Source organism: Leopardus geoffroyi, chromosome C3, assembly GCF_018350155.1.
Source record: "Leopardus geoffroyi isolate Oge1 chromosome C3, O.geoffroyi_Oge1_pat1.0, whole genome shotgun sequence".
In the NCBI taxonomy this organism is placed as follows: Eukaryota; Metazoa; Chordata; class Mammalia; order Carnivora; family Felidae; genus Leopardus; species Leopardus geoffroyi.
In genome coordinates, this window is record NC_059338.1 from 139,926,659 (window position 1) to 139,949,253 (window position 22,595).

Consider the following 22,595-nt stretch of genomic DNA (forward strand, 5'->3'; position numbering starts at 1 on the left):
GGTCCTGTCTTTTCTCCTTAACAAACTGCAAACTTCCTGTAAAAAAAAGTCATTGTCCAATTCACCTTTGCATCCTCAACGTTCAGTACTGATTGCGTAGACTTTCAACACCCAAGAATTTTATTCTGAATTTAATTTGGCCCTTGGAGTTGGGCACTTGCACCCAGTACAAACCACATCTTCGTATTTGGGTGTTCGCACAGAAAGCAAAAGGTTTCTGTCTCTTACCTAGTTTCCCACCCTAGTTGATTCTAAATCTCTTCTGAAATTTTAAACAGACACAAAATACTTTTAATGCCCAAGAGCCAAAGTGATCATTTCTGGCCTTGTGTGTAGGGCCGGCAAGTCTGTGGCTGACGCTAACAGTGAAGGGGACGTGCCCCTTTGCAGGGGATGCCAGGGGGTGGCCCCTCCTTGACCCACTTCGGAGCTGAGGCCACGCGCCTGGGAACGTGTTCACATCCATCGTCCTTCCCTCTTCCCTTTGTTTCCTCGGGCTGCCTGGACCCTGAAAACACATAGCAGGATGTGGAAATTACCTCTGAAGTCACAGTCTATCCTTCCATGGAACGCTGGAGTGCCCAACCCAGCTGCCAGCACTCCTAAAGTCAAGGTCTGGCCTTTCAGGCGGCAGCTATGGTTGGCGCAAAGTTCTCAGACGAATTCTCAACCTCTCGCCGGGCCCGCTTCCTGCTTGGTTACAAGACTCGGTCTGGCGGAGACTCGCAGGTTCCCCTTCGAGATCCTGGGCTCCCTTACCCGGGACTGAAGGTCACATCCATAGAACAATCGAAAGGAGGATTCCGTCCACTCCGGGCCCGCACAGCAGCTTCCGGTGTCTCCGCACCGGCCGCCGGGCAGACGCCCCGGCCGCTGGATCGCAGGCGGCGGAGCGAGGCCCGAGCAATGGGACGCGCGCGGCGACTGCGCCCCCGGAACCATCCGCCGCGCGCGCCGGAACTGCATTTCCCACAGGCCTCCGCGGCGGAGCCCCGCCCCAGCCCACCGCCCCCGCCCCCGCGCGGTCCGGGGACCGCCCACCCCGCCGCCGTCGCCGTCGCCGTCGCCGCGGCAGCCGCCCCCGGTGTCCTGCCAGCTGTGCTTTTGAAAGGCGGCGGGAGGCGGCGGGCGCGATGGCGAACCTGGAGCGCCTGCTGTGCGTGCTGAGCCTGCTCCTGTGCTGGGCGGCCAGCCCCGGGCTGTGCGCTCCTCGCGCCTCCACCTCCGAGAAGCCCATCATCGGTAAGAAGGCTGGGCGGGAGCCGCGGGCTGGGGCCGGCTGTCCGTCCTTGGCACTTCCCGCCGCTGGGCTCCAGCTGCTGCGTCCCGGTTTGGAAATATCCGAGTCCAGGGTTACGTTGGGTGCCTTCATTTGTAGCACGAGTGAGAGCCGAGCCAAGACGCCGTTTGGATCGTGCCGAAATATTGCTGCTGCTTGCTGATTCAAACTCGTATGGCTCTTGAAGTTGGAGGGGAGGAGGGTGCGCTGGGAAGAATCCTGCGGATTGTTTTCTTTTTGGTACATAGCTAGGAATTTCTACTAACTCAACAAACTGTATATGCGTTATGTTTATTACGGCGTTGTTTCAAGATACAGTGCATTATACATACAAAAATCGAATTGACCAGATAATCAAGAAATTATGGTATACTTTGGATTTTTGTCATTCTTCAGCACCGGAGGGCAGCAGTGGCTAGTAGAATCCTAATGTCAGTTCTACTCTGTGTGGAAGTGAAACTTGTAATTTTTTTATTTTCAACTAATTTATGTTTTAAGAAGAGTAAAATCAGTTTGCCTTGCCAAAACAGACATTCAAGGCAGGGAAGGAGAAAGCTATCCAGGAAACATCAATCAGCCTGGAATTAAAATTTACCAAAAGCAATTTGTGTCAGACAATTAAGATTGACTTTATTTTCGAGGTAGTAGTATGTCATTCAAACTCTTTTATCTTCCGGGAAGAGGAACAGCATCTTCTGTAACTAAAGAGAAAGTAAATGAGTATTTTTTTTATATATACTAGTAGTGCTCAAATTTTGATGTTTTTATTTTTTTTAATGTTTTTATTTATTTTCGAGACAGAGAGAGACAGAGCATGAGCAGGGGAGGGGCAGAGAGAGAGGGAGACACAGAGTCAGAAAAGCAGGTTCCAGGCTCTGAGCTGTCAGCACAGAACCGGACGCGGGGCTCGAACTCACAGACCGCAAGATCATGAGCTGAGCCGAAGTCAGTCACTTAAGTGAGCCAACCAGGAGCCCCTCAAATGGGTTTCATATCAATATTTAGAACTTGGAATGCCTTATTTCATAAATTGGGTGGTTTCATAAAATGGTGGTTAGAGTCTCCTAGGAGAATTAACTCAAAATAAAATTCTATGTAGTGTGTTGAGAATTGTGAGTACACAGAGGAGGCAAAAAGGAAAAAGAGGGGGACTCTTTTCCCTGTCCTAGAGACAGTGGTAATTCAGGGTTAACTATAGAAAAAAGGGAGAGTCTGCTTTTGGTCACATGAATTAAGACAGAATAACTGAGCACCTACTGTGTGCAAGGCATTGAATGCGGAAGTGCAAAGGATTCAAAGACGAGGAAATCACAAACGTTGTGAGATGGTCTTAAAGTATGGGTGGAATTTGGGGGGACTTACATGTTGAGGGACTTACGTACGACCTGAGCTTCCCCCCATAGATGGGAAAAGTGAATATGTGGGTAAAGGGGCAGGGCAGGGGAGAAGATAGTGGAACTTACCTGTTCTAATATACTTTTCCCCTTTTTGGTACCTATGTTCACCTGTCCCAGACCCTTTTTTATGGCACCTCACCTTGCCTGCCTTGTACCATTCTATTCTCCCATTTCCGATGACACCCCCGAATTCTTTCCCTACTGCAGTTCATTTTTCTCAGTGGAAATAATCCTGCCTGTCCACAACAAGGAAGACAGTCCTAGTGAACACATTCTGTTATCTGGCACATGTTAACTGAGTGCTTGACAACTTTTTGCGAGAAGCTGGGAATACAGAAGTGATTGATACAGGGAGCCCTTCCAGTCAGGTGGCCCACAGAGACCGTGAAGGTATTCCAGGTGGTGAAGCAGCGAGTGATACTGTGTTCTCCAAACAGACATGTTTTGCTGTGTACTGGATGCCAGTAGCTTTCTGGGGCTGAGGTTTCAGTGATAAGAGGCAGCCTGGGTGGGAGGTGGGGCGGAGCACACAGGGTCTTATAGAGTTTATGAAAGTTTAGGGACCCAGTGACTTAAACAAGGAGAAACTTAAATAGGGCTCTAATCATATGGACTCCTTGCGATGTGATAGGCGCCCACTGGACTCAGGGCCTTTGCACGTGCTATTCCCAAACCCTGGATCCCTTTTCTTCCAGATATTTGCCTATGGTTTTCTCCCTCATCTCTCTGAAGCCGCGGCTCAAATGTCATGTTCTGCCTTCTCAGAAAGGGAGGATCCTCAGGGAGGATTTACCTGGCCATCATATGTAAGAGACCGGCTAGATGGGACCTCTGGATAGATGGGACCAACTCTTCCCCCTCTCCAACACACACCTCCTTACTCTGCTCTACTTTTTCTCCTTAGCATTTACCACCAGCCATCAGACTTTATATTATAACCTTTTATCTTGTTAGTTATTTGTCCTCTCTTCTCTCCCTCCCACACACTAGGATTGAAGTCCACAAGGGAGGGATTTGTGTTTTGTTCGTTCATGTGTCCCCAGCACCTAGTTCAGTGCCTGGTAAATATTATGACCCAGTAACGTACTGAATGAAGAAATGGATGACTGAATGGTGATACGATCAGATCTCTTTCCATGTGGAGAATAGGTTGGAGTTGTTGCGGGTTGTTTAAGAAGGGATACAGACAGGCTTTTTAAGAAGGTATTATAATCAGCCAAGATGTTGGTTGCTTAGATTACCATAGTGTTGCTGATTCTGGAGCTATGTGGAAAGAAGGTATATTTCCACTGCTTTATTGTCAAGGAAACAATGTGTCTTTGAGTGTGTACGGGAGGGGAGAGGCCTCCTTCTAGATTTAAGGATGTGAGATTGATTCTGGGTTGTGTGAAGGAGGCTGGTGCTATTGTAAACCTGCTTTGGGGCTCCTTTGGTCTCCCTAATTGAGGTGAGAAAGAGGCTGCTTCTTGAAACTCCTATCAGCCTCCTCTTGCTCTTTTCTCAAAGTTTATGGATGCACTTACAGAGGAAGCTTGGTGTTTCATTCTGGTAATTAAACAAGTAAGGTAGTGGTGTCTTTACTCTGATGTGCTTCCGTTTCTGAGTAAGAAAAAGAGGAAATCGCTTGAAACTAAAACTGTTTTCTCCCCCACCCTTTCTTTCTCTGTTTCTTTTTGCAATTTAGGAGTATTAATGCAAACGTGCAGTAAGGAAATGAAAAGCCTGGGAAAATACTATATTGCTGCATCCTATGTAAAATATCTGGAGTCTGCAGGTGCAAGAGTTGTACCAATAAGGTATGATCCAATATTTTTTTTTAATTTTTTTTCAACGTTTATTTATTTTTGGGACAGAGAGAGACAGAGCATGAACGGGGGAGGGGCAGAGAGAGAGGGAGACACAGAATCGGAAACAGGCTCCAGGCTCTGAGGCGTCTGCCCAGAGCCCGACGCGGGGCTCGAACTCACGGACCGCAAGATCGTGACCTGGCTGAAGTCGGACGCTTAACCGACTGTGCCACCCAGGCACCCCCTACTATGATCCAATATTTTTACACCATACAAAGAAAAAACTCCTGCTTTATTGCGAATTATCGTCTATCTCAAAAATTCATGGTTCCTTTGCTATGATTGCATCATTTAAATGTGGCAACGTTGCACCCGATTTTTGCCACAAATCTAATGCTTAGGGTCTCTCATTAAATTGTTTAAAGTGTGAGTAAAGCTGTATTTACCAAGCTATTAGAAGTCTGTCATGTGCATTCGGTAAAGAACAAAATGACAGTTTCCTAATACTCCGGAAAAGGTGGTATTTGGAAAGTAATGGAGTAAAAGGATCTAAAACTTAACCAGCTTTGTTCCATCATATTAGGATACGGGAACACTTGGGGAATAAAAGAGGGTTTTAGAAGATGACTTTTAAAATACCTTCACACTCTGTTCTAATGTTTGTGAATGACTAATACAGCATAAATTACAATATAAATTACAATTATTCAGTGTAAATTATAATTATTACAGTTTTAAAGGAGCTACATTACTTTTGGTGATATAATGGCCTAGTAAGACTAAAATGACTTATGTCATATTTTGATTTGGAAACAACTGAATTTTTTAACAAAACCTTATAAGTATCTATAATATTTTTTCACCCCAAATTAGTGTATTTTACAATCTTCTGGCACTCTTACCTATCCATCATAAGCGACTTCACACATAAAACACAGCTGTTTGCTTTGGGAAACCTGTTTTTGTCATTAATTTTACGTTAAAAAGTTGTAACAAAGAAAGCTACTCTTCAAATAAAACGCTAATAATCAAAATGCAAGCATTACAGCTGAGAGAGTTGTACCACAACATGGCTTTATGTTTAGCTTGATGAAGGTCATCTTCTTGCTTGACCTTTTACGTTTAAGTGCCTCTACCCCTTTCGCTTTTGGCACTTGTCTTTCAGTTTTTAGTAGCAGATCTAATTTTTTCAAGTGAGATCTTATTTGGAACCTAGATAATACCAGAGTTTAATTTTTTTTTTTTTTAACGTTTACTCATTTTTTTGAGAGACAGAAAGCGAGCAAGCAGGGGGCAGGGTGTGGCAGAGAGAGAGAGGGAGACACAGAATCCGAGGCAGGCTCCAGGCTCTGAGCTGTCAGCACAGAGCCCGATGCGGGGCTCGAGCTCACGAACTGCGAGATCGTGACCTGAGATGAAGGCGGCTGCTTAACTGACTGAGCCACCCAGGCGCCCCAACACCAGAGTTTTAGAGCCAAGGAGGCTTTAGAGAGTCTTCAGAACAGAGTTTCAACGTTTTCATCACCAAAGCTTTCTCTGCAGGTGGTTTTTTAGGACATTAGTGCTGATCACCTGGATGGGAGGTAGGAGAGACACGAGGCAGGTAGACGACTTCAGAGACCGTTGAGGTAGGCTATGTGTGAAGTGATGCAGGCTTGGCTTAGAGCAGTGCTTGCTGTAGGACTGATGGGTAAACGTTCTCTAAAAATATCAACAAGATTTGATGACTAATAGAATGAAAGGGCACAGGGAGGAATAGTCAAGAATGACCAGTTTTGAAACGGGGCAAGTTTTGAAACTTGGGGAAGTTTTGAAACTGAGGAAGTTTTGAAACCTGATGACTGGGAACAGAATACTGGCATTTATGACGGAGTCACTGAAAGTGTAACTGTCAGCACATAGGTTAATTTCCAGGTTGGGTTCCCAAAGTTCATTTTAAGGTGTATCACTCGCAATTAGAATCCTAGAGTCCTACAAAAGCAATGTGATTCATGGCAGCTAAATTTCCAGAGTGACCTACAGAGGATTGCCTAATGTAGAAGGGTACTGAAGCGGCCACACTGATAAGGTTGAGTTTATTTCCGCATTTGGGATGCTGGGGGTCAACTTCCGTGGCTTAGAAGGGATAAGGAGGAGGATGGGAGACCCAAGGAAAATTCCGGAATAGGTAAAGGGGTTTGTCTTTGTTGTCCTTCTGCCTTCTCAGGTGCCTGGTGCCCTGAGGTTATGCTAAATCCCCACTGGTGGAACCCACGATCAGCGTCCTCCTGAAGGGTAGCAATGGCCCCTTTTGATTTAAAAATTTGTTTTGTTCACACAGCGTTTTATAACATTTTTAAACATTTACAAGTCAGAAGCCTTCATGAAAGTCTGAATTTCTGGCCGCCTTCTCTCCCCCCGCCAAGATAATGATATGGAGCTGACTTCAAATAAAACAACATTGGCGACAAGGCCTGTCACTCCTCTTTGTGCCACTGAAACTGTGTCATCCACCATCATTATCAGGCATAAGCCATTTTCTTTTAGTTAATGAGAGAGCAAACTAGTTCATATCCTATTGAGAAGGTCTTCCGTTTCTAGAAAGTATCACAACATGCAAGCAACATCTATATTCAGAGAATATGACCTGGCCTGTTTTTGCTGTCTGGTCTCTGAGGCACTTGAGTTCATGACACTTCTTCCCCTCCTTCCCCCAACAATTAAGCCCCTTAAAAGTGATTACCTGGGTCCAAAAATTCAGTCATGCACAATATGGGAGCCATTTATTTAGAATTAATGAAATGACTGAAACCAGCATGCATGGCTAGTTGGTAGAAGTCCCTGGAATGTAGCTGAGTGCTCTAAATCCATTCCTGTGAGGATTGTCTGTCCTGGTTTAAACATCCATGGGGAAGATTCTGGGTCCTGACTGTTTGGTTCCCTTGTCATTGGCACAGTCTGGGGAGATTGGACTGGCAGGGTGCTGGGAATGCGGGCTCACATTTCATCTCCCTGCCGCTTCCCGAGTCAGGGCCACTTGCCCATGTATCCTTCATCTAAGATAATGGTAGGCACCATTAATATCACCCACCGCTTTGTAGCTCTCTGCTGGGAGGAGGATTTTTATGAACTTCTAAAGAGACCCGGACTGGCAAGGCTCATTTGGACTTTGAGGAAAACCCAGCACAACAAAGCACAGCCAAGTTCTGGGCATCATAAATGTGTTTAATAATGGGAGAGGTGTTCTGACTCTTCCTTAAACTTTCCCTGGGGCAGAAATGGACTGTGGTTGACATTTGATCAGAAACCCACTTTTGTGGCTGATTGAGAGGGCGTTATGTCTTGTTATTCTCTTACAGAACCAGAAGACTGCTTAACGTAGGAAAGCTGTTGCAGGAGTTTCGTAATCACGATGCTCTCTTCTCTTGTTCTTGCATTTTGTGAACTTTTGGAAGAGCAAAACCCATTTTACTGTGACCTAACTAAATTGTCACAGATTAATCCCATCACTTTTTTCTGGAGAAGGGGGTAAAATCGTCAATAACGTGGTGATGTTAGGAGCCCTTAAGCGGGGTCTGATGAAGGGAGCTTCAGAATAATTACCTGGGCAAATTGCACCGGTCTACAGTGGTGTGCATGTAGTCTGTCCCTAGATCGGAACTCTTCTGACTTTTGAAAACACAGTGGTCTCCAGATCTTTGCAGTTAGTGGTGGGGGTGGGATGAAGAAGGGACTTGGCATTTATATGTGTTGTTTTTTATCTGCCCAAACTGCCTGTAGTTAAGGTAGGCATATTCATAAATCTTTTTATTTAGTCTTTATATAAAACTACTGAGTATCCTTACGTGTTGTTGATAGTTTCCAGCTAACAGAGAAATTACTGGTGCCCAAATCTCTTGGTCTTTAAAGTTTTACATACTAACACACACTTCACAATATTAAGTTATGTTGAGACCACATGAAAACACATTCACTTGTCTGATTAGCAACACAGGATATACTTACAGTATGTGATTTTCGTGTAGTTTGAAAAAATATCTCTAGGAAGGGAGAGAGATATTGCCTAGCATTTAAGAATTATTTTTCTTTCTTTTTTTTTTTTTTTTTGTTAATTAATGCGGGGGCTTTATTTTCAGTCTTTTTTCTTTAAGTTTTGGAAATGGATGTTTTACGATTGTTTTTGTTGTTTTCAGACCTGATCTTACCAAAGAAGAGTATGAAAGGCTTTTCCGGTCTATTAATGGGTAAGTTGAAGCATTGATTTGATATAGGGAATGTGGGGCGCCTGGGTGGCGCAGTCGGTTAAGCGTCCGACTTCAGCCAGGTCACGATCTCGCGGTCCGTGAGTTCGAGCCCCACGTCAGGCTCTGGGGCTGATGGCTCAGAGCCTGGAGCGTGTTTCCGATTCTGTGTCTCCCTCTCTCTCTGCCCCTCCCCCGTTCATGCTCTGTCTCTCTCTGTCCCCAAAAAAATAAACGTTGAAAAAAAAATTAAAAAAAAAAAAAAAGATATAGGGAATGAGATGGATGTCCTCTACTTTTGCAAAAATACACATAAGTATATATGTTTCAATGTAACTATCTTATAGTGGTGTAATGGTAGTTTTCTGAATTCCGTTTTAGGAATCGTTTTGTTGAGAGTTGAAAAAGTACTGCAGACCGAAGTGACCTAAGAAATAAATGCTACATAGTAGATACATTTAGGTCTTTTTTTTTTTTTTTTTTTTTTTTTTTAAGTGTCACATAATCTTTGTTCCTTGAATGCTTGTCTTTAATGTTTTGAAGCCACTTTGAATGGCATGGCATACTGCCTGCTCAGGGGATTTAGAAGTTCTAAGTCTGGGGATCGGAATTGGTTATCTTTCAGAAGGTAGTTCGAGGGGCTCCTGAATGGCTCAGTTGTTTGAGCGTCCGACTTCAGCTCGGGACATGATCTCACGGTTCATGAGTTCGAGCTCTGCCTCGGGCTCTGTGCTGAGGCATGGAGTCTGCTTGGGACTTTCTCTCTGCCTTTCTCTCTGCTCCTCCCCTGCTTGCTCACTCTCTTTCTCTCCCTCTCAAAATAAGTAAACTTTAAAAAAATGAAAAAAAAAATTGAATTCTCATGGATATTTGCTTCTAGCCCATGTATATTTTTGTGACCAGTTTGTTCTTTAGGATTAAAAGTAATTCTCTATGAGCCAAAACCAATTCACGATTATGGGCCTGCATTTGATTTTGCCATCACTGATCCCCTGAATTTAAACCTAGCTGTGCCTGGAATTTTATCTCGACTTGATTTCTAGTTTTGTATACTCTCCTCCCCTCCCCTGCCTATTTATCCTTAATTTGTCTATACTCTATCTCAAAAGTAAACTTGTTTATTGAAGAAATTGCAGGAGAATATGCACAAAAGTATTAACTATGGCAGTTTGTGAATGTGTGGGAGTGTAAATATTTTATCTTTTTGCTGTAGTTTCTTTCATTAATGATACTGTTACTTATGTGGTAAGGCAAAATTTATTTAAATTTTTTTTTTAATGTTTATTTTTGAGAGAGAGAGACAGACAGAGAGACAGAGAGAGTGCGAGCAGGGGAGGGGCAGAGAAAGAGAGAGACACAGAATCCGGAACCGACAAAGGGCCTGAACCACGAGATCATGACCTGAGCCAAAGTTGGACACTTAACCAACTGACCCACCCAGGTGCCCTAAGGCAAAATTTGTTTTAAAGTTAAAAGAGTTTATTTTCAGTGGGGCGTGAGGTTGAAATGCACCCACTTTTATGTCGTTTCAGGATCCTTTTCCCTGGAGGAAGCGCGAATCTCAAGAAGTCAGGTTACGCCCTCGCAGCCAAAAAATTTTACGACTTGGCCATACAGGTAGATATCGTTCATCGTTTATTATACCAGATGGGTTTTTGTAATTTTCCGTGAGGATAATGCTTTTTTAATCGTGTGGTGGTACTTCCTTCACGATTTCCCTGGCTCGTCCCGCTTTACCTTTGGAGCTGCCAGCTCCAAAGTTCGTGGCAGCTGTCACCTGTTTTCTGTGTTCTTCATTTAGTTCTGGCCGGCCCAAGGAACCAGAGTCTCGCAGACCGGCCCTCTATGTTGGTGCTCATTAATATGATCCAGGTCCTTATGTGGGCTTAGTAAGCTGTTTTGTGTCTTGTGAACCAGGCATTGTTCGTATGTTACTAATTGTCATCTCCTCTTGAAAGCTCCTCTCCGTCCTATTTGACCTTGAACGGTTACCTTAGACTCCACAGTATCACCAGGCACCAAAGCCTCTTGATTCCTTTCTGATGTCTCACATTGAGCCCACCTCTGCACCATACTTCAGATCTTTACTGTTTCTCTCCTGAACTATAATCTTGCTGGCCCTGGTATCTCCCCCTGCCCTTAAACATTTCCCTAAAAGAACTGCCTTTAGCATCCGAGATACTTGCTTAAAGACTTTTAATGGTTAGGCTAGGTAATCTGTAGCCTATCATAGTCTTTGGGTCAAGGCATGTAGTGTGTCCACAGCCCCACTTTTCCAGCTTTTCCTTATGCACATAATTGAAGCCAGGTTGGTATTCCTAGCATATGTTCTGTGTCCTCCTACTTAAAAAAAAAATTTTTTTTAATGTTTTATTCATTTTTAAGAGAGAGAGATGCAGAGAGGGGGACAGAGATTCTAAGCAGGCTCCATGCTGACAGCAGAGAGCCCAATGCGGGGCTCGAACTCAGGAACCTTGAGGTCATGACCTGAGCTGAAGTCAGAAACTTAACTGACGGAGCCACCCAGGCGCCCCTGTGTCCTCTTACTTTTAAATTGGTTTAGTCTGTTTCTTTCCATTCTATCCCCAGTGCACAGTTTGGCTGTGTTTCCAGACTAAGGTGCTACTCCCCTTCTGTAGAAGTTGCTTTGCCAACTCCAATTGGAATGGTGTCCCACTCCCTCTTAACTTTTAGAGTGTTTTGTTGTAGAATAGTTCAAACATTTACTTAGCTCCAACTCTGTAATATGACAGTATCTGTGACCTTCAGGAGCTTATATTTCAGAAGACAGACTATGTTGAGGTTAGCTACCTATGTCTCTTCAGATTTCACAGTTCTAACACCTTTTGAGGTGTTCCTCATTTCATATCACATGCTACCCTGTACTTAGTACATGCTCAGTGGATATTTTTTTAAAAAAGTGAACAAAGTGGACATTTTGTAATGTGAGTGATTTAAAATGCATTTGAGAAATACATATGGACATTATAAAGTAGTCATTTTTCCTTTTGCGTACGGGGACTCACGTAACTAGCTTGTTCAATTAAAAAAAAAAAAGGAAACACATAATCCATAAGATCCAAAAGTCTACTTTTTTTGTAAAGTTTACTTTTATTTATTTTGCGAGAAAGAGAGCAAGCAGGGGAGGGGCAGAGATGGAGACAGAATCCCAAGCAGGCTTTGCACTGTCAGTGCAGAGCCTGATGTGCAGTTTTGAACTCACGAACCATGAGATCATGACCTAAGCCAAAATCAAGAGTCAGATGCTTAACTGACTGAGCCACCCACGTGCCCCCTGAAAGTCTACTTTTTAAAATGTAATTAGCTACCTGAAGATTTCAAAGCAAAGGAAAATAGCTCAGCCACCTTGAACTGATTTAGCTACAGCTCCTGGGATCCACAAAGCCCTCCCTGAAGAAGCCTTGAGAAGCGAAGTCTGTTAGATCTGTTCACTGCTACTCCATGTCGTTTGTTCTGCTAGGCTTTGTGGAGGATCGACAAAAAATAAAAGACGTGGTCCCAGCAAGCAAGGACTTAACATTTAGCCGAGAAATTAATTTGGTACTTATGGACACAGAGCAGTTAAACCCTCTTTTGTGTTTACTATAGATGGCAGTATGACCCTTCAACTTGATGTATGCAACTCTAACTTCTAAAAATAAAATTTGCCAGACCTGCATATAAAGTGTTAGAAATCCTACCTTGGGATGGAAAGTATAGGAATTAATGTAAATCTGTATTTTTCTTAGCGAGGAACAGGAAAAAAAAAAAAAAAAAAAAAAAAAGGGAAACCTTAACAATTTCCTCACTTAAAATGAGTGACTGTTAGGTTGTATTTTACAATGTATGCAGGAAAATCACTGCTTTTAGAAAAGTTGCAAAACTCATGTTGGTAATATCAGTACATATGGGTTTAATCATTGCTTAGCCAAAAAAATTGAGTTGCTGGAAGACTTTCTCCCCATCCATGCTAGTTGTTGTGACTCCTTTTGAAGGAGCTCAATACATTTGTACTTCGTTAGTTGACAACTTTCACTTTATGCAAATTTATTTCGCTTTTGCTTGGCCTTATTCTTAACTGACCATTCATTCCTTTCCTTCCAGATCGTAGCTTTCCCCTGATTTAAATCTGATTTAAATCATGCAGCTATTGCTATAAATGCTTAGATAATGGAGGAAGGACTTCAGAGCGTGTTCCAACCAGATGATCATCCAAAGCAACAAGATTTGTAGAAGATGTATAAATGGGCGTTTATCTAGCATTACCTTTGGTGGTTGTAGTCTCTGATTGTTACTTGTGTCGGTTAGTAGCCGCCTGGCAGATGTCAGTCTTTTTCCCAGCGCAGCTGAGGTTAGATAGTTTGACTCAACCTGAATTATTATATAGGAGCTTGGTCTGAGGAAAGATGAAGTGGTAGCCTACTTATGGATCCTGGAAGGTTCTTTAGAAACCCACACATGACGTGCCTGTCTCATCATGACAAACCAAATGTATAATTTTTGTTTCGAAAAGTTGAATAAGCTTAGTTTTCTCTTCCACTCTGCAAAGAGTTTCGATGATGGAGACTATTTTCCTGTGTGGGGCACATGCCTTGGATTTGAAGAGCTTTCGTATCTGATTAGTGGGGAGTGCTTATTAACGCTCACGAAAACGGAAGGAGTTACGATGCCGCTCAACTTCACCAAAGGTGAGTACTGTCTTTTCCAGCCTTTAAAAGATATAACCTGGGCAGGATTCGTAAGTAGCACATATCCACGTCGGAAATGCTCATAATGTTTACTGATTCTTAAATGATTCACACAAGCTGACGATGTGGATGATCGCTTTTGTACTGAGCTGTGAAGATGGCTGGAGGAGCCCTCATTGCCTGTAGTGTTCCTGGGACCGTGTGTGATTAAGACCTCTGAGGTCGGACCTGGGTTTGAGTCCTACTTTGTCGCGTTTGCCTTGAGGCATGGCTTAACCTCTCTCAGCTTTCATTTCCTGATTTTAAGGGTTTTCCTCTTATGGTTGTTTGTGAGGATTGAACAAGACGCTGCTTTCCAGGTACTGTGTGAAACGCTTTCAGTACAAGTCTCGTAAATATTAGCTCTAACTATTATAGTACAGCACTGTTCCCTTGGCCGTGTACTCTGAATCCCAGCTGTGGTGTACTGCAATTCGATTCTGGTACTGACCACCCGGAGTTAGCTCAGCCTCCAGTTAAAGGTTATCTCCCCAGCTAGACTGCCCTTATTTCAAGATACACCAGCCATAAGTCACATCCGCAAGGCCACCCACACTACTCGCCAACTGGCCACAATTTTGAGGATTCCCATGACCCTTCCTGAGGTTCAGTAATTCACTAGAATGACTCTCAGAACTCAGGAAGGTGCTGTGTCTGCACTAACTTTTATTATAAAGGATACACGCAAGGTGACATCTGGGGAGGGAGTGCAGAACCTCTGTGTCCTCTCCCTGTTGAGTCACATCACCCTCCTGGCATGTCAGGAATTTTTTCCTGGGGTTTCATTGCGAAGGCAAGATTGATTAAATCGTGGGCTGTGTGACTGTACTCAATCTCCAGTCTCCCTTCCGTCCCTGGAAGTCAGGCTGGTTCAAAGTCCTAACCTACTCTAGTCATGTGGTTGACCTTTCTGATGACCAGCCTCCTCTTGAAGCTGCCTAGGGCCCCATCAGGAGTCACCTCATTAGCATTACGAAGACTCTCCTATTTCTCAGGAAATTCTGAGTGTTTTAGAAGCTGTCAGGAACTCAGGGCACAGAACCAGGCAAATTCTTTGTCATACCACTCTGTGTAACTACATAATGATTCTTGTAGGTTATCTGATCTCTGGAGCCTCAGAGTTGAGTGCCGTCCACTATCTTGTTCTCATAAGGATTTTGGATGGAAAGCAGTAGTTTTATACGTAGAACCCATCGAATATTCTATATTTTTCAAAGTTCTTTCTCACATTATCTCACTTAGTCATCGTAAGAGCTCTGTGGGAAGCACATGTATTAGGTCAATCTATTTTGGATGTGTGTGGTGAGAACCCAGTTTATAAAAAAAATGAAGAGTGCCTTACTTGAGTGCATTTTTATTATCTGAGGTGCAGGGATTCTCATGGAAGCCATTAGCATGCTGAGTGAGAGGCTTCATTTAGGGAGAGCTGGCGTCAGGGCCTTGCATATCATCAGAACTTTTTTATCCTTTTGCTGGTGTTTGAGTTTATGCATCAGACTCCAGAGCCTGGTGTGAGGTAAACTGCTCTTTTCTGATCTCTTTACCGAGTAGAGATTTCTTGGCCTGGTCAATGTTCTTTTCTACATTGTTGGTGTTCTTTTTTTTTTTTTTAGTTTATTTATTTTGAGAGAGAGAGAGCAAATGGTGGAGAGGCAGAGAGAGAGAGAGAGAGAGTGTCCCAAGCAGGCTCTGCACTATCAGCATGGAGCCTGATGTGGGACTCGAACCCATGAACCTCGAGATCATGACCTGAGCTGAAATCAAGAGTCAGATGCTTAACCGACTAAGCCACCCAGGCACCCCTACATTGTTGGTATTTTTAAACCTTTTAAAGTCCAGATACCTTTAAAAATATGTTGAAAGTTCTGGATCATTTCCTGAGAAAACAAAAATATGTTCGTGTGGTAAACTGTACCTGATTTCAAGATAACTCAAGTTAAAATTCTCTGCTTTATGGCCAGCCTGATAATGATAATATTGGAAGGATTTTAGTTATTCATGTTACAATTCTATAAGAAAAATACTTGATTATAGAACATATGTGAATTTGTGTGTTAAACTCATTTTGTGCTTGTCCAGAAAACATATGTGGAAATGATGTGTTTTGCTTATCAACTAGGCATCTTGATTATGTCTTAATAATGGCCTCTTTTTGGCTGTTAGATCAGTGACTTTGGTGGATTTTATTTTGCCTGTGTTTAAATCATTTCTCTTGTGCTTAAATTATTTCAGGTGCATTCCAGAGCAGAATGTTCCAGAATTTTCCTGCTGACTTGTTGATGTCATTATCACTGGAACCTCTAACTGCAAATTTCCACAAGTGGAGCCTCTCCATGACGGTATCACATTAATTAACAATGAAATTAATGCATTTAGATTAACTACAGAAGTAATTATTTTGTTTTATTTTTATACTCTAGAATTTTACGATGAATGAAAAGTTAAAGAAGTTTTTCAATGTGTTAACTACAAATACAGATGGCAAGACTGAGTTTATTTCAACCATGGAAGGTATATATCATGGCACATACAAACCTTATGTTTCTATATATTAATTTTCATTTTATAGTTCTTTTATGAATTATAAAATCATGTTACTTTGGGGTGTGAAGATAGAAGCTAGGGCATTTTTGGAAACCGACTTTTTCCAAATGAGTTGTGATTTACCTGGGTCCTCTTCGAGAATGGGGTCAGGGAAATGGAAAATAAAGAGTAAGGGGAGGGTAGCTAAAGATAGAAATGGAGAAAATGACTTCTGTTTTTAGCAGTGTTGTAGATTAAGCACCATGATAGATTCTCCCGCAGACAACAACAAAAAATATGATTCACATTCAGAAAAACATCTTCCTAAACACAAGTATACCCCACTATCCCAAAGTAGAACCTTCGTGTGAAACTCTTAAACCAAAATGGCACAAAGCAAAGAGTATCCCCCCACATTCCAAAAGTTCGCATTAAAGGCACCTTGGTTTTATGAGGGACTTGCATTAGAACCTATTTCCGCTAAGTGAAAGAAATCCGAAGAGGGCTTTTACTTTCATGAAGAAACGCCACTGCTGTACTGACGTAAGTCTCTCGTAACCGTGAAGTGGCACACGTGGACTTCTGGCAAGTGGGGGATACCAGTATATTGATGAAGTGACCGTAGGGATACTCACGCCGAAACCCCTGGGAGTTAAATGGAGTACTTTCTTGTTTTCATGTTTAATTTATTTACCTTTGAAGGGGTTGGGGGATCGGGTCAGACAGAGAGAGGGAGACAGAGAATCCCAAGCAGGATCCGTGCTGTCAATGCAGGGCTTGAACCTATGAACTGTGAATGACCTGAGCCAAAATCAAGAGCCGGAGGCTTAACCAACTGAGCCACCCAGGCGTCTTGGAATACTTTTTTTTTTTTTTTTTTAATTTTTTACATTTATTTTTGAGAGACAGAGCACAAGTGGGGGGGGGGGGGGCGGGCAGAGAGAAGGAGACAGAATCCAAAGCAGGCTCCAGGCTCTGAGCTGTCAACACAGAACCTGGCACGGGGCTCGAACCCATGAACTGTGAGATCATGACCTGAGCCGAAGTCGGATGCTTAACCAACTGAGCCACCTAAGCGCCCCTAGAGGAAACTGCATTTATTCCAGACTTGAAGGGATTTCCATGTGATGAGACTTTAAGGAAAACGAGCAGTCAAAGCCAAAAAATCACTAATGTGCAAGCAAGGACATGCATGAGAACTTACAGAAACAGTAGGCAGTCTTTGAGTCAGTGAGGCTGTGCCACATGAGAGGCCAGGGTCCTGGAGTGGAATGAACTGAAATAAAGTGGATGTAGTTCTTATTATTCAAAGATTGGTCTTTTTGCTGGCTTGCTCTTGGGGGAGGTCAGAGGTCCAAGGGTTTACAAACAGTATCTGGGGAATTGTGGGGAAGGTTGGTCAGCCTAGTCTGAAGTCTGAACTTGTTACCTTCTCCTTAACACTATTTCCGTCCTCTGTTTTTTGGCTTTAATGATAGCATTGGCATTTCCCAAATCATCCCAGGTTAGAAACTCGGATGTTGTCCTTGACTTCCTGCCCTCATTCTCCACATCTAAAAAATGTGTGCAACATTCTGTTCCCCAAATGCCTCTTGAAACTATTACCTCCCCTGCATCCAGCTTAGCCCTGGCTGACTTCTGTGTTAACCACGTTCTACCTAAACTCCTCGGTAACCTCCTGACTGCCCACAAAGTCACTTTCCAGGTGGCCTCTGATGACCCCTCTGAAACACCAATTATGAAGTTAGGAACCTTTCCACAGAGACATAGTTTAGGCTGAGACAAACTGGCTTATGTAAAAGGACACCAAAAATGCACAGCATGGTTCATTCTCATATGATTACGTTATGGGAGGAGATGAAAACACAGCATGAGGTAGGGGGAAAACAGACCCATTGTGGAAGAAACCTGTGTCACTAATCACACGCGGGCACCTGACTGTTTAACTGGGTTATACTCAGAGGCTCAACTATTTCACTTTTCTCTGATTACCTAGCAAATCACGCTACAAATTGTAAAAGGTTGAAAAACTAGTGAAATGTACTGTGAATGTTCACATTCTGAGCTGAAATTCTTTTGTCTCTGAGAGAATGAGCGCAATTTTACCCTGACACTGTGAATTATAAAATAATGTTTTACCTAGGGTGTAAAACATAACTGAATTGTAAGTAACATCTTCGAGCATTCTCACCTCACTTACTTGTTTGTGTTCTTCATGCAGGGTACAGGTACCCAGTATACGGTGTCCAGTGGCATCCGGAGAAAGCACCTTACGAGTGGGGGAAGTTAGAAGGTATTTCTCATGCTCCAAATGCTGTGATGGCGGCGTTTTATTTAGCAGAGTTCTTTGTTGCTGAAGGTAATATTGCGGGTATATAACTTTATTAGTCTACTGTAGCTTTGGAGGAAACTGCCCTCATCTGAACTTACTGTACTCTCTTGGCTCTGTAGATGTTCCGTAGGTTGAACTTTAAAAAAGATTAAATCATAGGAAAGCCCTGAAATTGAGATATTAGACATTCAAATAAAATCAGGACAGTTATTTCAGTTAATTATACAATCTAAAGCGCACTTAACTTTTTTTTTTAATGTTTACTTTATTTTTCTTGGGTGGGGGGGAGGTGCGGAGAGAGAGGGAGACAGGATCCGAAGTGGGCTCTGCACTGAGAGCGGAGAGCCCGATGTGGTGCTCGAACTCACAAACCGCAAGATTATGACCTCAGCTGAAGTCAGATGCTTAAGCGACTGAGCCACTCAGGCGCCCCAAAAATGTGCTGAATTCTTTTTTTTTTTTAAATATTTTAACGTTTATTTTATTTTTGGGACAGAGAGAGACCAAGTATGAACGGGGGAGGGGCAGAGAGAGAGGGAGACACAGAATCGGAAACAGGCTCCAGGCTCTGAGCCATCAGCCCAGAGCCCGACGCGGGGCTCGAACTCACGGACCGCGAGATCGTGACCTGGCTGAAGTCGGACGCTTAACCGACTGCGCCACCCAGGCGCCCCAAAATGTGCTGAATTCTTGAACAACAGCATGAAGATTGTTGAGTTCTTTGTTTTTCTTTCTTTCTTGAAGATTTTTTAAAAAAATGTTTTCCCCGTGAGTCGTCATTGTGGGAATAATGCTTTAATTTTAACATTCTCTGAGAATTAGATGTCATTTTTCTAAGAAAATTACATAAATTGAGTATATACTCATCAGTCTGTGATTTTAAGGCTGCCTGTCTGCAGGCATTGGCACATTGGAGAAAGTTCATGGGCTTTTTCATGATGAAAACACAGAGGCATTTTCATGTTGTTATATTTATGGGTAAAACTGAGAATTTGGTGGTAGATGCTTAGGTTCCAGTTGAGTGACACAGCTATGGGACGGAGCTACAAACACAACTTGCAAGGGACACGGCATACTCTGGTGAGGCGTGAACTCCAGCCCATTGTGTTTGCACCCTGTCTCCAAGCTGCCCTATGTTTGTATCAGCCCTCCTGCCCACACTCATGAGTAAAGTACTTTACCTCCTCAGTTCTCTCCGGTTTAGAATTATGTTCAGTTGAATGGGTAGTTTCATGACAAAAACTCTGAATTAAAAAAAAAAAAAATTGTCTCCTGTGCAGTGCTAATCCCAAGTGACATTTTCCTGTTGCATATTCAGAGAAAATGAGAACGGCGTAGGCGGTTTGTTGCAGCATTATCACGTGGCAAAGCTGTTTATTTTATCTTCATTTCCCAATATCCTTCTTTCTAAAAATGCCACAAAGCCTATATTTATTTTGACTTTAGGAGAAAGTCTGAGCCTTCACTGCTTCTCATTCAGACTTCAGCTCACTTTTCTCTTTTTTATTTAATTTTTTTTTTTTAACGTTTATTCATTTCTTTGAGTGGGGGGAGGAGCAGAGAGAGAGGAAGACACAGAATCCAAAGCAGGCTCCAGGCTCTGAGCTGTCAGCACAGAGCCCAATGCAGGGCTCGAACCCACGAACCAGGAGATCATGACCTGAGCCGAAGTCGGAAGCTTGACCGACTGAGCCACCCAGGCGCCCCCAGACTTCAGCTACCTTCTTTGGTTTTTTTTTTAATTAAAAAAAATTTTTTTTAAGTTTATTTATTTTGAGAGAGAGAGAGAGAGCCAGGGAGGGGCAGAGAGAGAGGGAGAGAGAGAATCCCAAGCAGGCTCCATGCTTTCTGTGCAGAATCCAGTGTGGGGCTCGAACTCACGAACCGTGAGATCATGGCCTGAGCTGAAACTCAGAGTCCAATGCTTAACTGACTGAGCCACCCAGGCGCCCCAAACTTCAGCCAACTTCTGTGTTCCTCCTTGTTATCCCCGTTTCTGCCTTGCCTCTCACTTCTCCATATGCCTCAGCTTTGCCAACATCTCCATTCTCTTCACTCTTAAAGCATCTCAAGAAGATAGACCATGAAAACATCACAGTATACAATTCTGTGTGGTTACTAGACGAGGCTTCTTGCGTGCTAGGACCTTGCCCTGTTTATATTTCTGTCCTCAGGCCCTGCAGCAAGTCTTGCACACAGTAGGCCCTTTGTAAGTGTTTGAGTCAGTGGGAGAGTGAGCCCCACACTGGATCTGGTGCAGGGCGAATACAGATGCTCTTTTTTGGTAGGTAGTGAATCAATGCTGTGTTATGTAGGGGAGTTCTTGTAAGATATTTCTCCTTTTTTGGTAGCATTTTCCCGCTTAATAATGCTGATTATAGGAAGCCGTATTATGAAGTAGCCTTTTGAAGATTTTATGCTTTTTAAAAATGAACACTCTTTTTCTTGCAGCTCGGAAAAACAGTCATCATTTTGAATCTGACGTGGAAGAGAATAAAGCACTGATTTATCAGTTCCGTCCAGTTTATACTGGAAATATTTCCTCATCATTTCAGCAAAGTTATATATTTGATTGAAAGCCTGCCATGTGTTAACACAGGAATTTGGGCTAATTCCACTATTAAACTGTTGCAATTACTTGCTACTCATGGCAATAGTGGAAAGCCACAGAGATTCCTTTTCTATAATGTTACTGGTTCTGATTCTTCATTTAGTGTGTTTGAACATTTATATCACATTTGAAAATTAATCAGTGAGACAGATAAAAAAAATCACAGTGTATTTCATGGAAAAGATTTTATGTGAAACTTAGAACAAAATAAATGTATTGAAAATCCAAATATTTTATTTTTTTCCTGTTGATTGTAGAAATAAGTACCTCTTCCCACCACCCCCCCCCCCCAAACCATCCACCCCATCCTTGCTGAAGACCCTTCTTAAATCTTAGCTCTAGTTCACTGGGAGTCATTGTTTCAGTTTTGGAAGTATTAGTGCGTGAGAGAGCGTGTATGTGAGAGTGTGTGGTGTGAGTGTGTGTGTATACATATATTTCGTCTTCTGCCTTTTCAGCTCCACAGTTACACTGCACACCTCCTGAAAGTTGAGCCTGTGTCTTGAACTTTTTCTCTCTCACAATGTCTAACACAGTACGCCATGAGTAAATACTTGTGACTATTGGTGAGTAAACTTTGTTTCCATGGAAAATAATTTGAAAGCTGCCCAACATTTTTGGGGGGTACATTTTAATCTATTTCTCAATCTGTGCTTCCCTCTTCCATCCCTCAGTCCTGTACACCCTCGCCAACTCTGAAATTTCGGAATTCCTAGAGGACAACAAAAATAGAAGACAGGACATTCTGAACTGTTTTTGACAGACCGCGTCTATGCCTCTGTTCTCCTTAGTCCTTCAGAGCTGCTGCTGGAGTAGAAACATGGGAAACAGAGTGATTGGGCAAGGTGTTGTAGGAGCTTATGAATGACTTTAGGTTCAGAAAGATAAGGACAGTAATCTGAAGATACTGAGGTAAACCGTAAGCTTTGAGCAATCCATCCAAACAGAATGTAGGGGTTGAAAGGGAATAACACATTTAGTCAGCTCACAGGATTTTAGGAGAAGTGTGGCAGATTTAGTTTCTATCCGTGAGCAAAAAGATTCTGGTAAGTCTTGTCAAATGTGCCATTTCTAGCTAATTCCATGTCTCTCACCACTAGAAAAAGGTGGCAACTGTTATCCTGCCAGGGTTCTTTCCAGCCCATTTGTATTGAAATAGAAATCTCCTTGTCTCTGAAGTTCCCTAATCATGCTAAATCCTGACCGTGTCATTCCTCCTGCTGTATCATCCCTCCTTCCACTGTGAATGCTGCTAATTGCTCCCAAAGGTTCTCACTGTGCTTCATTGATGATGAGCACACATATAAGAAAATGTAAACCATTATTTTTTTACTTAAATTCAGTTTTCCATTTTTCCATGTTTTTTTTTTTATTGCTATTTTTTTATGCTAGACTCACTGTATTCCAAGAATGGGATCACTTTCAGAGTTGACAGTATCCCTGCCTTTCACATACTACTGCCTGCCGGAGGCTTGGCAAGAGGCCCAAGGGCAAGTGAGAAGAGCGGTCCCATCCAGGCAAGGAACGTCTGTTTCTTGTCTAGCTTGACGTAAGACTGACCCAGGGCAGCCTGACATTGCTACATCAGTGGAGGCAAGACAGGACGGATTAGAAATGCCTGTTGATGTTAGTCAGGAAAGCCCTAGGGGGAGATAGATAGCTGCCCCAGAGGGCTGCCTGATGCATCATGTGGAGCTCCTGGGAAGAGTGGACTGACCA

At 43.0% G+C, this 22,595-nt stretch overlaps 1 protein-coding gene across 1 annotated transcript; it reads left to right on the forward strand.

Annotated features, from left to right (window-relative positions):
- Positions 1 to 1,020: 1,020 nt before the first annotated feature.
- GGH (gamma-glutamyl hydrolase) lies at positions 1,021 to 21,105 on the forward strand. Its single transcript, XM_045455137.1, has 9 exons — positions 1,021 to 1,242; positions 4,361 to 4,472; positions 8,636 to 8,686; positions 10,216 to 10,300; positions 13,233 to 13,371; positions 15,643 to 15,749; positions 15,831 to 15,921; positions 18,155 to 18,292; positions 20,717 to 21,105. Exons 1-9 carry the CDS (start codon positions 1,134 to 1,136, stop codon positions 20,839 to 20,841), a joined length of 957 nt encoding a protein of 318 aa, XP_045311093.1. The 5' UTR covers positions 1,021 to 1,133; the 3' UTR covers positions 20,842 to 21,105.
- The last annotated feature ends 1,490 nt before the right edge of the window (positions 21,106 to 22,595 follow it).